The following is a 14742-nucleotide window of genomic DNA, read 5'->3' as shown; positions in this document are numbered from 1 at the left end:
TGGGTTAGAGGAGTGGTTAGGGTTACTGTTGGGATTAGGGTAAGGGGTGTGTTTGGATTAGGGTTTCAGTTATAATTGGGGGGTTTCCACTGTTTAGGCACATCAGGGGCTCTCCAAACGGGACATGGCATCCGATCTGAATTCCAGCCAATTCTGCGTTGAAAAAGGAAAACAGTGCTCCTTCCCTTCAGAGCTCTCCCGTGTGCCCAAACAGGGGTTTACCCCAACATATGGGGCATCAGCGTACTCAGGACAAATTGGACATCATCTTTTGGGGTCCAATTTCTCCTGCTACCCTTGGGAAAATACAAAACTGGGGGCCAAAAAATAAGTTTTGTGGGAAAAAAAAGATTTTTTATTTTCACGGCTCTGCGTTGTAAACTGTAGTGAAACACTTGGGGGTTCAAAGTTCTCACAACACATCTAGATAAGTTCCTTGGGGGGTCTAGTTTCCGATATGGGGTCACTTGTGGGGGGTTTGTACTGTTTGGGTACATCAGGGGCTCTGCAAATGCAACGTGACATCTGCAGACCAATCCATTTAAGTCTGCATTCCAAATGGCGCTCCTTCCCTTCCGAGCTCTGTCATGCGCCCAAACAGTGGTTCCCCACCACATATGGGGTATCAGCGTACTCAGGACAAATTGGACAACAACTTTTGGGGTCCAATTTATCCTGATACCCTTGTGAAAATACAAAACTGGGGGCTAAAAAATCATTTTTGTGAAAAAAGAAAAGAATTTTTATTTTCACGGCTCTGCGTTATAAACTGTAGTGAAACACTTGGGGGTTCAAAGTTCTCACAACACATCTAGATAAGTTCCTTGGGGGGTCTAGTTTCCAATATGGGGTCACTTGTGGGGGGTTTGTACTGTTTGGGTACATCAGGGGCTCTGCAAATGCAACGTGACGCCTGCAGACCAATCCATTTAAGTCTGCATTCCAAATGGCGCTCCTTCCCTTCCGAGCTCTGTCATGCGCCCAAACAGTGGTTCCCACCCACATATGGGGTATCAGCGTACTCAGGACAAATTGGACAACAACTTTTGGGGTCCAATTTATCCTGATACCCTTGTGAAAATACAAAACTGGGGGCTAAAAAATCATTTTTGTGAAAAAAAAAAAGAATTTTTATATTTTCACGGCTCTGCGTTATAAACTGTAGTGAAACACTTGGGGGTTCAAAGCTCTCAAAACACATCTAGATAAGTTCCTTAGGGGGTCTACTTTCCAAAATGGTGTGACTTGTGGGGGTTTTTAATGTTTAGGCACATCAAGGGCTCTCCAAACGCAACATGGCATCCCATCTTAATTCCAGTCAATTTTGCATTGAAAAGTAAAATAGCGCTCCTTCCCTTCCGAGCTCTGCTATGCGCCCAAACAGTGGTTTACCCCCACATATGGGGTATCGTCGTACTCAGGACAAATTGCACAACAACTTTTGTGGTCTAATTTCTTCTCTTACCCTTGGGGAAATAAAAAAATGGGGGCGAAAAGATCATTTTTGTGAAAAAATATGATTTTTTATTTTTACGGCTCTGCATTATAAACTTCTGTGAAGCACTTGTTGGGTCAAAGTGCTCACCACACATCTAGATAAGTTCCTTAGGGGGTCTACTTTCCAAAATGGTGTCACTTGTGGGGGGTTTCAATGTTTAGGCACATCAGGGGCTCTCCAAATGCAACATGGCGTCCCATCTCAATTCAAGTCAAATGGCGCTCCTTTCCTTCCGAGCTCTGCCATGCGCCCAAACAGTGGTTTACCCCCACATATGGGGTATCAGCGTACTCAGGACAAATTGTACAACAAATTTTGGGGTCTATTTTCTCCTGTTACCCTTGGTAAAATAAAACAAATTGGAGCTGAAATAAATTTTGTGTGAAAAAAAGTTAAATGTTCATTTTTATTTAAACATTCCAAAAATTCCTGTGAAACACCTGAAGGGTTAATAAACTTCTTGAAAGTGGTTTTGAGTACCTTGAGGGGTGCAGTTTTTAGAATGGTGTCACACTTGGGTATTTTCTATCATATAGACCCCTCAAAATGACTTCAAATGAGATGTGGTCCCTAAAAAAAAATGGTGTTGTAAAAATGAGAAATTGCTGGTCAACTTTTAACCCTTATAACTCCGTCACAAAAAAAAATTTTGGTTCCAAAATTGTGCTGATGTAAAGTAGACATGTGGGAAATGTTACTTATTAAGTATTTTGCGTGACATATGTCTGTGATTTAAGGGCATAAAAATTAAAAGTTGGAAAATTGCGAAATTTTCAAAATTTTCGCCAAATATTCGTTTTTTTCACAAATAAACGCAAGTTATATCGAAGAAATTTTACCACTATCATGAAGTACAATATGTCACGAGAAAACAATGTCAGAATCGCCAAGATCCGTTGAAGCGTTCCAGAGTTATAACCTCATAAAGGGACAGTGGTCAGAATTGTAAAAATTGGCCCGGTCATTAACGTGCAAACCACCCTTGGGGGTGAAGGGGTTAAGAGGGAAACGTGGAAGGTGTCGGTGATACTAAGGTGCGGAGGAATAGACAAACGGTAGACCACAGGGTTAACCTTTTCCAGAACCTTGAAAGGACCAATGTAGCGAGGCGCAAACTTAGTGGACTCAACTCGCAGCCTGATGTTACGGGCGGAGAGCCACACTAAGTCGCCAGGAGCGAAGGTCGGAGCGGGGCGCCGGGAAGCATCGGCAGAAACCCTCATTCTCTCCTTGGAAGCCCGAATGGCATCCTGTGTGCGGTCCCAAATGTCACGTGCCTCCACTGCCCAGTCTGCCACCCTGGAATCAGTGGATGACACGGGCATGGGCACAGGGACACGCGGATGCTGGCCGTAATTAAGGAGAAAAGGAGTCTGCCCAGTGGAATCAGCTACGGCATTGTTCAGAGCAAATTCTACCCAAGGTAGCAAAGATGCCCAGTCATCCTGCCTAGCAGAGACAAAATGTCGCAAATATGTCACTAGAGTCTGGTTGGCCTTCTCTACCAACCCATTCGTCTCGTGATGATATGCAGAGGAGAGATTTAGTTCTATGCTGAGTAAACGACAGAGCTCTCTTCAAAACCGAGACGCGAACTGGGTTCCCCGGTCACTGACAATTTTATCAGGCATGCCATGTAAACGGAAAATATGTTTAATGAACAACGCCGCCAAGGTCCGTGCAGAAGGTAACCGTGGAAGCACCATCTTAGAGAAATGATCGGTGACAACCCAGATAACGGTGCAGTTACGAGACTTGGGTAAGCCCACCATGAAGTCCATCCCGACCATCTCCCAGGGCCTGTCTGCTACCGGCAGGGGGTAAAGTTGCCCAGCAGGCTGTTGCCGAGGAGACCGATTCTTGGTGCAGGAGGCACATGCCCGAATATAGTCCCCGACGTCACAGGCCATGTGCGGCCACTAGTACGTCCTCGTCAAAAGCTCAGATGTCCTCTTGGTCCCAAAATGTCCACCCACCCTGGACGAGTGAGCCCAAGAAACTCTGGTCACAAATTAGATGGAACGAAAGTCTTGCCTGGGGGCACAGACTCTAGCGAACCCGGAGCCACAGTTCTCAGGCTCTCAGAAGGGACAATAAGCCGAGGCTCCTCCTCAGATGACACTACGGAGCGAGAGAGCGTCGGCACAAACTTTTTCTCCCCGGAGAGAAAATGGAGAGTGAAATGGAACCGGGAGAAGAACAGGGACCATCTAGCCTAGCGAGAATTCAGCCGCTGGGCCGTCTGTAAGTACACCAAGTTCTTGTGGTCTGTGAACACTTGGAAGGGAAAGCGAGCTCCCTCCAAGAGGTGTCTCCACTCTGAGAAAGCCAACTTCATGGCTAGCAACTCCCTGTCCCCGATGGAATAATTCCTCTTTGCTGGTGAAAAGGTCTTGGAGAAGAAGAAGCAAGGATACTTCCAACCTTGAGCATCCTTTTGGAAGAGGACTGCCCCAGCACCAACGGATGAGGCATCCACCTCCATAATAAATGGCTTATCTACATCGGGGCGATGTAGGATGGGAGCGCTAGCGAAGTGTGACTTAATCAAGAGAAAGGCCTTGGAGACCTCCGACCACAACTTGGGATTTGCTCCCTTCTTGGTGAGGGCAACCAAGGGAGCTACCAAAGTTGAGAAGTGTGGGATGAACTGGCGATAGTAATTAATGAACCCCATAATGCGCTGCACCGCTTTAAGAGAATGGGGTTCTTGCCAGTCCATCACAGCCTGTAGCTTGGCAGGATCCATACCCAATCCCTGGGAGATGATATAGCCAAGGAAAGGCAAGGACTCCTGCTCAAACACACACTTCTCCAACTTGACGTAGAGGGAGTTTGCCCGTAAGAGGTAAAAAAATTGCGAACATCTCTCCGATGGGAGTCAATATCTGGAGAGTAGATGAGAATATCATCCAGATAGACTACAACTGAGGTGGTGAGCATCTCCCGGAAGTTGTCATTCACAAAGTCTTGGAAAACGGCTGGGGCATTACAGAGCCCGAAGGGCATCACCAGATATTCATATTGCCCATCCCTGGTGTTAAAAGCTGTCTTCCATTCGTCCCCCTCACGGATGCGAATCAGGTTGTAAGCACCCCGCAGATCTAACTTAGTAAATACCCTTGCTCCCCGTAGCCTATCAAAAAGCTCAGATATCAGGGGTAGTGGGTATTTATTCTTAACGGTGATGGCGTTAAGACCCTTGTAGTCTATGCATGGACGTAGTTCTCCATTCTTCTGCACGAAGAAGAACCCAGCCCCTGCAGGTGACACTGACTTCCTAATGAATCCTCTTGCCAGATGATCTTGAATGTACTAGGACATTGCCTCCGTCTGCGGGAGAGATAACGGATAGACTCGACCCCGGGGAGGCTCTGCACCAGGCACGAGGTCAATAGGACAGTCATAGGGGCGGTGAGGAGGAAGGGTCTCCGCAGCCCTTTTGGAGAACACGTCCGCATAGGACCAATAGTGATTGGGGAGAGAGGATAGATCTGCAAGTACCTCTGTAGAAGCAACCTGAACGCACTCCCTCTGACATCTACCCTCACATGATTTACTCCATCCCAAAATTTTCCCTGAGCATCACTCTATATGAGGAGAATGATAGCGAAGCCATGGTATCCCCAACAGGACCTCATCAATTCCCCCAGGAATGACTAATAGGGAGATAATCTGATGTGATGGAGACATAGAAAGAGTGAATGGAATTTTCTGATATGTAATCTGTGAGGGTAGCGTCGACCCATTTACCACTCAAACGGTCGCAGGTTTGGCGAGCATCACCAGGGGTATTGCGTGACGCTGGGCGAAAGCAGATGACATGAAATTGCCTTCCATCCCGGAGTCCAGGCAAAGCTCTACCATAAGAATGGATGGGCCTATGGTTATTGTCCCCTTGAAGGACAATTTAGAGGAAAACGTCTCCGTGTCTAGTGAACCTCCTCCAACTACCACTAGACGCCGACGTTCCCCCAACCGCTGAGAACACTTGGAGGCAAGATGCCCTGACTGCCGGCAAACATGACAGACCATAGGTGCACGAGCGGACCGGGACTTAGATCCCGCACACAACGCCGCTATGGCCTCATGTGACTCGGACGCCTGGACCGGAGATTCCTGAGGTTTGGCGAAAGTGGGAGCCAGCCGAAACCTCTGCCTACACTGGGCTCGCTCCAACCTTCGCTCGTGAAAACGAAGGTCGATGAGGGTTGATATAGCTATGAGCTCCTCCAGTGTGGCGGGAATCTCCCTAGTGGCCAAAGCGTCCTTCACATGGTAAGCCAGCCCTCTCCAAAATACCGGGATAAGGGCTTTATCCGACCATTCCAGCTCAGACGCTAATGTCCGGAAGTGGTCGGCAAAATGGCTGACCATGGACGAACCCTGAGTCAATGCCAGCAGTTGGAGCGCCGTATCATGGGTGACTTGGGGTCCTAAAAAGACCTGTTTCAGAGTGCTCAAAAACCGAGGAGCACTCTGCACCACATGATCGTCGCGCTCCCACAGCGGCGTAGCCCAGTCCAATGCCCTGTTCGACAGCAGAGAAATTACGAATCCCACCTTTGCCCGCTCTGTGGGAAAACGTGCAGCTCGAGGTGTATACCACACTGGCTCACGAAACCCCTACAGGATTTACTAACACCAGAGTATTTCTCTGGCAGCGGGAGGTGAGATAAGGTCGGAACAGAGATGGCAGTGGGTAAAGCTGCTGCAGCCACGCTAGCAGCCTGAACAGCTATTGCGGTAACATCCACCGCTGAGGTTGCACGCTCGAGAGCCGCCAACCTGCCCTCCAGCAGCTGGATGTACCCCTGCAATCGCTGTTCTTCAGTCATTACTTAGCCAGACCCTGGCGCTAGTATAATGTTAGAGCTAGCGGAACGCACCAAATACTTAGAAAAAAGGAATAAGGTGCGTTCGCAGCCCGGGGTCCACCGTGCAGAGATGGAACCTGCTGCTAAGCAATGACGGACTATATGGCGGTACAATGAGGATACACACGGGTTAGCTTCACCGTGTAAAAGAAGCGAACCCTGTTGCGTCACAGGGCCGCAGTACCGCACGTAACAGAAATAATAAATAGCATGAGAGTGCATGCGATGCCGCACTGGCGGACGCCACTAACCACCCAGACTTGGGTTTGGAAAGTGCGGTGATAGCACACGGTGCCGCACTGGCGGTCACAGCAATAGACGCTGTTTGGGTACCAGTGTTGGTTACAAGTCGGGCGCTAGAATACAATCATCCTCCTTACGCGAGCAGTCAAACACAAGGGAGGGGATGATTAAAGAGTGACTTTCACTCACAACACATAAGCAAGTGTATACTAGCGCATGGCCGTGCGGCCATGCGAACCTTTTATAGCTGCAGCAAGTTCAGGACCTTCCTAGAGGACCAATGAGAACTGCTACAGTAACTGAGCAGCTTCAGGACCTTCCTAGAGGACCACTAGGAGCTACTGCAGTACCTGAGCATGTGACCCCAGACCTTCACTGAGAGGTCTTCCTTTGGGCATGTTCAGAAGGGGAAAAGCAGGACTTAGTCCCAGAGACGTCTGTTCGCCGCTGATCAGTACAGGCTAAAATGGCAGAGCCTGGAAAGGCAGCAGTAACCCTTTGCACAAAATCAGACTGAGCGAGACGCTGGGACCGACGTCTCTGCTGAGCAGGCTCCACTGCGGCTGATGCAGAATGAGAGACTGCAGCAGACATGGTTCAAGATTCCCCCTGTGCAGCGGCAGGAACTCGACTCCTAACACCGCACTGCCAATTAATTTGCTCTGGTTTTGTAGTACATTCCTGCTTTGTGCATAGGATCTTGTCCCGGACATCCTTAGAAAACTTTTTGGTCTTGCCCATGTTGTATAGGTTAGAGTCTGACTGATTGAGTCTGTGTAGTAGAAGTAAACCTAGCACTCAACTTAAATGCGTGAGAATAAGTTTATTGTAGCACATGAGATAAACGTTTCGGTCCACATGGACCTTCGTCAGTAACGAAATGTGCTGGGCAAATATATAGCGTGGTTCCCAGAGAAGAATCTGTATGTGTAAAGTACCTTAGAAGGAGACTGCACCTAGTATATGTAAACTGAGAGAGGGAGAAAGGGCGGGTGCATCTATCGCAAGACACTTAATGGTATATTAGAGAGAGGGAGGGAGGGCAGATACATCTGCCGCCAGACACGGAGTCCACCGCATGTCTAATATACCATTAAGTGTCTTGCGGTAGATGCATCCGCCCTTTCTCTCTCAGTTTACATATACTACTAGGTGCAGTCTCCTTCTATGGTACGCATCTTTCCCGGCACTCAGAAACTGAGCCCGCATCTTTCCCGGCACTCAGAAGCTGAGCCCGGATCTTTTCCAGCACTCAGGAGCTGAGCCTGTATCCTTCCCGACACTCAGGAGCTGAGCCCGCATCTTTCCCGACACTCAGGAGCTGAGCCCGCATCTTTCCCGGCACTCAAGAGCTGAGCCCGTATCTTTCCCGACACTCAGGAGCTGAGCCCGCATCTTTCCCGGCACTCAGGAGCTGAGCCTTTATCTTTCCCAGCACTCAGGAGCTGAGCCCGTATCTTTCCCAGCACTCAGGAGCTGAGCCCCATCTTTCCCGGTACTCAGGAGCTGAGCCCGTATCTTTCCCGCCACTCAGGAGCTGAGATCGCATCTTTCCCGAGCCCGTATCTTTACCGACACTCAGGAGCTGAGCCTGCATCTTTTCCAGCACTCAGGAGCTGAGCCTGTATCTTTCCCGCCACTCAGGAGCTGAGCCTGCATCCTTCCCAGCACTCAGGAGCTGAGCCCGTATCTTTCCCGGCACTCAGGAGCTGAGCCCGTATCTTGCCCGGCACTCAGGAGCTGAGCCCGTATCCTTCCAGACACTCAGGAGCTGAGCCCGCATCTTTCCCAGCACTCAGGAGCTGAGCCTGCATCTTTCCCGGCACTCGGGAGCTGAGCCCGAATCTTTTCAGACACTCAGGAGCGGAGTCCGTATCTTTCCCGGCACTCAGGAGCTGAGCCCGTATCTTTCCCGGCACAAAGGAGCTGAGCCCAAATCTTTCCAGACACTCAGGAGCTGAGCCCGTATCTTTCCCAGCACTCAGGAGCTGAGCCTGCATCTTTCCCGGCACTCAGGAGCTGAGCCCGCATTTTTCCCAACACTCAGGAGCTGAGCCCGTATCTTTCCCGGCACTCAGGAGCTTAGCCTGTATCTTTCCCAACACTCAGGAGCTGAGCCCGCATTTTTCCCAGCACTCAGGAGCTGAGCCCGCATCTTTCCCAGCACTCAGGAGCTGAGCCCGCATCTTTCCCAGCACTCAGGAGCTGAGCCCGCATCTTTCCCAGCACTCAGGAGCTGAGCCCGCATCTTTCCCAGCACTCAGGAGCTGAGCCCGCATCTTTCCCAGCACTCAGGAGCTGAGCCCGCATCTTTCCCAGCACTCAGGAGCTGAGCCCGCATCTTTCCCAGCACTCAGGAGCTGAGCCCGCATCTTTCCAAGCACTCAGGAGCTGAGCCCGCATCTTTCCCAGCACTCAGGAGCTGAGCCCGTATCTTTCCCAGCACTCAGGAGCTGAACCCGCATCTTTCCCAGCACTCAGGAGCTTAGCCCACATCTTTCCAGACACCCAGGAGCTGAGCCCGTATCTTTCCCGCCACTCAGGAGCTGAGACTGCATCTTTCCCAGCACTCAGGAGCTGAGCCCGCATCTTTTCCAGCACTCAGGAGCTGAGCCTGCATCCTTCCCGGCACTCAGGAGCTGAGCCCGTATCTTTCCCGGCACTCAGGACCTGAGCCCGTATCCTTCCAGACACTCAGGAGCTGAGCCCACATCTTTCCCGGCACTCAGGAGCTGAGTCCGCATCTTTCCCGGCACTCAGGAGCTGAGCCCGCATCTTTCCCGGCACTCAGGAGCTGAGCCCGTATCTTTCCTGGCACTCAGGAGCTGAGCCCGTATCTTTCCCAGCACTCAGGAGCTGAGCTCGCATCTTTCCCGGCACTCAAGAGCTGAGCCCGAATCTTTCCAGACACTCAGGAGCTGAGCCCATATCTTTCCTGGCACTCAGGAGCTGAGCCCGCATCTTTCCCAGCACTCAGGAGCTGAGCCTGCATCTTTCCCAGCACTCAGGAGCTGAGCCCGCATCTTTCCAGACACCCAGGAGCTGAGCCCGCATCTTTCCCAGCAGATTATGACAGTGGTATTTATCATCTTCTTCTTACAGCAAAAGGATTGACCCATACAAAGCTATAAACTTCAATTATCCAAGTCCACAACCAGCAACTTTTGAGCCTTTTTTTACCTCCTCCATCTTTATAGTCACAATCAGTGGCAAAGTTTTTGACTTTAAAGATGAATACGGCCATAAAAGAAGGTTGTACATTTTGGACTCGTGAGCCGTTGTTGGCACGTGGTAGATCCCAATTTTGGGAGGGTGATAGGTAACTTCTTTTTGGCTGGGTGGGGATGTGAATGTGCTCCTACATGTATGGGACACCAGTCATGGGGGGACTACAAGTGCCAGCAAATGATATATGTGAGAACAGTCATGGGAAACTACAAGTGCTAGCTAGTGATATATGTGACAAACGTCATGGGGACTACAAGTGCCAGCTAGTGATATATGTGAGAACAGTCATGGGGGACTACAAGTGCCAGCTAGTGATATATGTGAGAACAGTCATGGGGGACTACAAGTGCCAGCTAGTGATATATGTGAGAACAGTCATGGGGGACTACAAGTGCCAGCAAGTGATATATGTGAGAACAGTCATGGGGACTACAAGTGCCAGCTAGTGATATATGTGAGAACAGTCATGGGGGACTACAAGTGCCAGCTAGTGATATATGTGAGAACAGTCATGGGGACTACAAGTGCCAGCTAGTGATATATGTGAGAACAGTCATGGGGGACTACAAGTGCCAGCTAGTGATATATGTGAGAACAGTCATGGGGACTACAAGTGCCATCCAGCAGCTGCCCATCACACTGCTGTCAGGAATAGCAGCCAGCCTCCTGCTGGCTGACAGCAGTGATGTCGCCCAGGACGCAGACAGGTGAGTGCAGGTGACTAACCGCCAGTCAGAGGCCTCCCCTCCCCCGTGTATAACACTCGGGGCAGAGCAGCCTCCTCTCCTCTCCTCTCCTCCTGGTAAGTGGCGGAACACCAGGCCCTGTGTAGGCCTCAGTCCCCGAGGTCTCCTAGCGCTCTCCCCGGAATCCCCCAGCGGAGCGGACTGTCGGTCAGGACAGAGCGGGGGACTCGGTGGCAGACTAAGGAAGCAGTAGGGTAAGGTTGGGTGTCGGGGGAGCCCTAGATGGAGGCCGGCTCTGTGAGGTGTGTGGAGGCGGGGGCGGTGGCGCAGTTGCCGGCTCCATAGGTCAGCACTGGGTGACGGAGGAGGGCCGCGTCTAGTCCACAGGCCGCCCCCTCTCCTCTGCTGGCGGTGCCGGGACATGTTGCAGGTCTCCCGCCGCCTCCTCCTTGTCAGCTGCCTCCGGGGGTCCCGACCACTCGCAGCCGGGTAAGAGGGTGAGAAAGTGGCCTGCAGAACACCCTCCAGCCGCCGCTGCCAGCCCTGCCCGGTACGTGCCGCACCCGCCGCCGGACACAGCGCTGAGTCAGCACCGGCCGTCTGTGGAGTGGAGTCAGCTGTGTGTAATAGTCCAGGGGCCACATAATATATATATATGTGTGTATATAATAGTCCAGGGGCCACAGATATATATGTGTGTATATAATAGTCCAGAGGCCACAGATATATGTGTGTGTCTATAGTAGTCCAGAGGCCACATATATATGTGTGTGTGTATAATAGTCCAGGGGCCACATATATATGTGTGTGTGTATAATAGTCCAGGGGCCACATATATATGTGTGTGTATATAATAGTCCAGGGGCCACATATATATGTGTGTGTGTATAATAGTCCAGGGGCCACATATATATGTGTGTGTGTATAATAGTCCAGGGGCCACAGATATATATGTGTGTATATAATAGTCCAGGGGCCACAGATATATATGTGTGTATATAATAGTCCAGAGGCCACAGATATATGTGTGTGTCTATAGTAGTCCAGAGGCCACATATATATGTGTGTGTGTATAATAGTCCAGGGGCCACATATATATGTGTGTGTATATAATAGTCCAGGGGCCACATATATATGTGTGTGTGTATAATAGTCCAGGGGCCACAGATATATATATGTGTGTGTATATAATAGTCCAGGGGCCACATATATATGTGTGTGTGTGTGTAATAGTCCAGAGGCCACATATATATGTGTGTGTGTGTAATAGTCCAGAGGCCACAGATATGTATGTGTATATAATAGTCCAGGGGCCACAGATATGTATGTGTATATAATAGTCCAGGGGCCACAGATATGTATGTGTATATAATAGTCCAGAGGCCACATATATATGTGTGTGTGTATAATAGTCCAGGGGCCACATATATGTGTGTATATATAATAGTCCAGGGGCCACATATATATGTGTATATAATAGTCCAGGGGCCACATATATATGTGTATATAATAGTCCAGGGGCCACATATATATGTGTATATAATAGTCCAGGGGCCACAGATATGTATGTGTATATAATAGTCCAGAGGCCACAGATATATATGTGTGTGTATAATAATCCAGGGGCCACATATATATGTGTGTGTATAATAGTCCAGGGGCCACATATATGGGTGTATATAATAATCCAGGGGCCACATATATGTGTGTGTATATAATAATCCAGGGGCCACATATATATGTGTGTGTGTATAATAGTCCAGAGGCCACATATACACTCACCGGCCACTTTATTAGGTACACCATGCTAGTAACGGGTTGGACCCCCTTTTGCCTTCAGAACTGCCTCAATTCTTCGTGGCATAGATTCAACAAGGTGCTGGAAGCATTCCTCAGAGATTTTGGTCCATATTGACATGATGGCATCACACAGTTGCCGCAGATTTGTCGGCTGCACATCCCAAAGATGCTCCATACAAGGCAGGATGGATCCATGCTTTCATGTTGTTTACGCCAAATTCTGACCCTACCATCCGAATGTCGCAGCAGAAATCGAGACTCATCAGACCAAGCAACGTTTTTCCAATCTTCTACTGTCCAATTTCGATGAGCTTGTACAAATTGTAGCCTCCGTTTCCTGTTCTTAGCTGAAAGGAGTGGTACCCGGTGTGGTCTTCTGCTGCTGTAGCCCATCTGCCTCAAAGTTCGACGCACTGTGCGTTCAGAGATGCTCTTAGGCCTACCTTGGTTGTAACGGGTGGCGATTTGAGTCACTGTTGCCTTTCTATCAGCTCGAACCAGTCTGCCCATTCTCCTCTGACCTCTGTCATCAACAAGGCATTTCCGCCCACAGAACTGCCGCTCACTGGATTTTTTTTCTTTTTCAGACCATTCTCTGTAAACCCTAGAGATGGTTGTGCGTGAAAATCCCAGTAGATCAGCAGTTTCTGAAATACTCAGACCAGCCCTTCTGGCACCAACAACCATGCCACGTTCAAAGGCACTCAAATCACCTTTCTTCCCCATACTGATGCTCGGTTTGAACTGCAGGAGATTGTCTTGACCATGTCTACATGCCTAAATGCACCGAGTTGCCGCCATGTGATTGGCTGATTAGAAATTAAGTGTTAACAAGAAGTTGGACAGGTGTACCTAATAAAGTGGCTGGTGAGTGTATGTGTGTGTGTATAATAGTCCAGGGGCCACATAATATATATGTGTGTGTATAATAGTCCAGGGGCCACATAATATATATGTGTGTGCATAATAGTCCAGAGCCCACATATATATATGTGTGTGTATAATAGTCCAGGGGCCACATATATATAATGTGTGTATAATAGTCAAGGGGCCACATATATATAATGTGTGTGTATATTAGTCCAGGAGCCACATATATATGTGTGTATAATAGTCCAGGGGCCACATAATCTATATGTGTGTATAATAGTCCAGGAGCCACATAATATATATGTGTGTATATAATAGTCCAGAGGCCACATACTGTATATATAATGTGCGTATAATAGTCCAGGGGCCACATATATATATATATGTGTGTATATAATAGTCCAAGGGCCACATAATATATATGTATGTATATAATAGTCCAGGGGCCACATAATATATATGTGTGTATAATAGTGTCCTGGAGCCACATATATATAATCTACTATATAATTGTCTAAGGGTCACTTCCGTCTTTCTGTCTGTCTCGGAAATCCCAAGTCGCTGATTGGTCGCGGCCGTTTTGCCGCGACCAATCAGCGACGGGCACAGTCCGGCGGCAAAATGGCTGCTCCTTCCTCCCCGCAGTCAGTGCCCGCTCTGTACTCCCCTCCAGTCAGCGCTCACAAAGGGTTAATGGCAGCGTTAGCGGACCGCGTTATGCCACAGTGTAACGCTGCTATTAACCCTGTGTGACCAACTTGTACTATTGATGCTGATAGGCAGCATCAATAGTAAAAAGATCTAATGTTAAAAATAATAAAAAAAAATAAATAAAACATCATTATATACTCGCCAACCGTTGCCCCCCCGGATCCAGCCGAGGCCTTTCCAGCTCCTCGCGACGCTCCGGTGACCGGTCCATGCATTGCGGTCTCGCGAGATGATGACGTAGTGTTCTCGCGAGGCCGCTACGTCATCATCTTGCGAGACCGCAATGTACTCTTGGGACCGGAGTGTCGTGAGGAGCAATCGGTAAATGTCTGGCCTGGATCCGGGGGGCCGACGGAGGGTGAGTATATAACTATTTTTTATTTTAATTCTTTTTCTAAGAGGGATATGGTGCCCACATTGCTATATACTACGTGGGCTGTGGTATACAGTATACTACATGGCTGGGCAATATACTACATCTCTGGTATATGCTACGTGGCTGTGCTATATACTACGTGGCTGTGGTATATATTACGTGGCTGTGCAATATACTACATCGCTGTGCTATATACTACGTGGCCTGTGTTATATACTGCATGGACTGTGTTATATACTACGTCTCTGTCCTATATACTACGTGGCTTGGCTATGCAATATATTACGTGGCTGGGCAATATACTACATCGCTGGGCTCTATACTACTTGGCCTGTGTTATATACTGCATGGGCAGTGCTATATACTACGTGGGCAGTGCTATATACTACGTGGGCTGTGCAATATACTACGTGGGCTGTGCAATATACTACGTGGGCTGTGCAATATACTACG

General features: G+C 49.0%; 1 protein-coding gene across 3 annotated transcripts in view; it reads left to right on the top strand.

The window, feature by feature from the left end:
• The first annotated feature begins 10764 nt into the window (after positions 1-10764).
• Positions 10765-14742, top strand: part of IDE (insulin degrading enzyme) — a 113817-nt gene continuing 109839 nt past the window's right edge. Inside the window, exon 1 of one of the 3 annotated variants that reach the window (XM_077258581.1) lies at positions 10765-10786. Coding sequence is in view for 1 of the 3 variants with exons in the window: in XM_077258577.1 (XP_077114692.1) it covers positions 10954-11021 (68 nt within the window). In the remaining 2 variants the exon portion in view is untranslated. Of the gene's footprint in view, positions 10787-10843; positions 11083-14742 lie in introns of those variants that run through there. The other 2 variants (XM_077258577.1, XM_077258578.1) reach the window with 2 other exon arrangements.

Source organism: Ranitomeya variabilis, chromosome 4, assembly GCF_051348905.1.
Source record: "Ranitomeya variabilis isolate aRanVar5 chromosome 4, aRanVar5.hap1, whole genome shotgun sequence".
Taxonomy (NCBI): domain Eukaryota; kingdom Metazoa; phylum Chordata; class Amphibia; order Anura; family Dendrobatidae; genus Ranitomeya; species Ranitomeya variabilis.
This window is presented reverse-complemented; position numbering and strand designations above follow the sequence as displayed.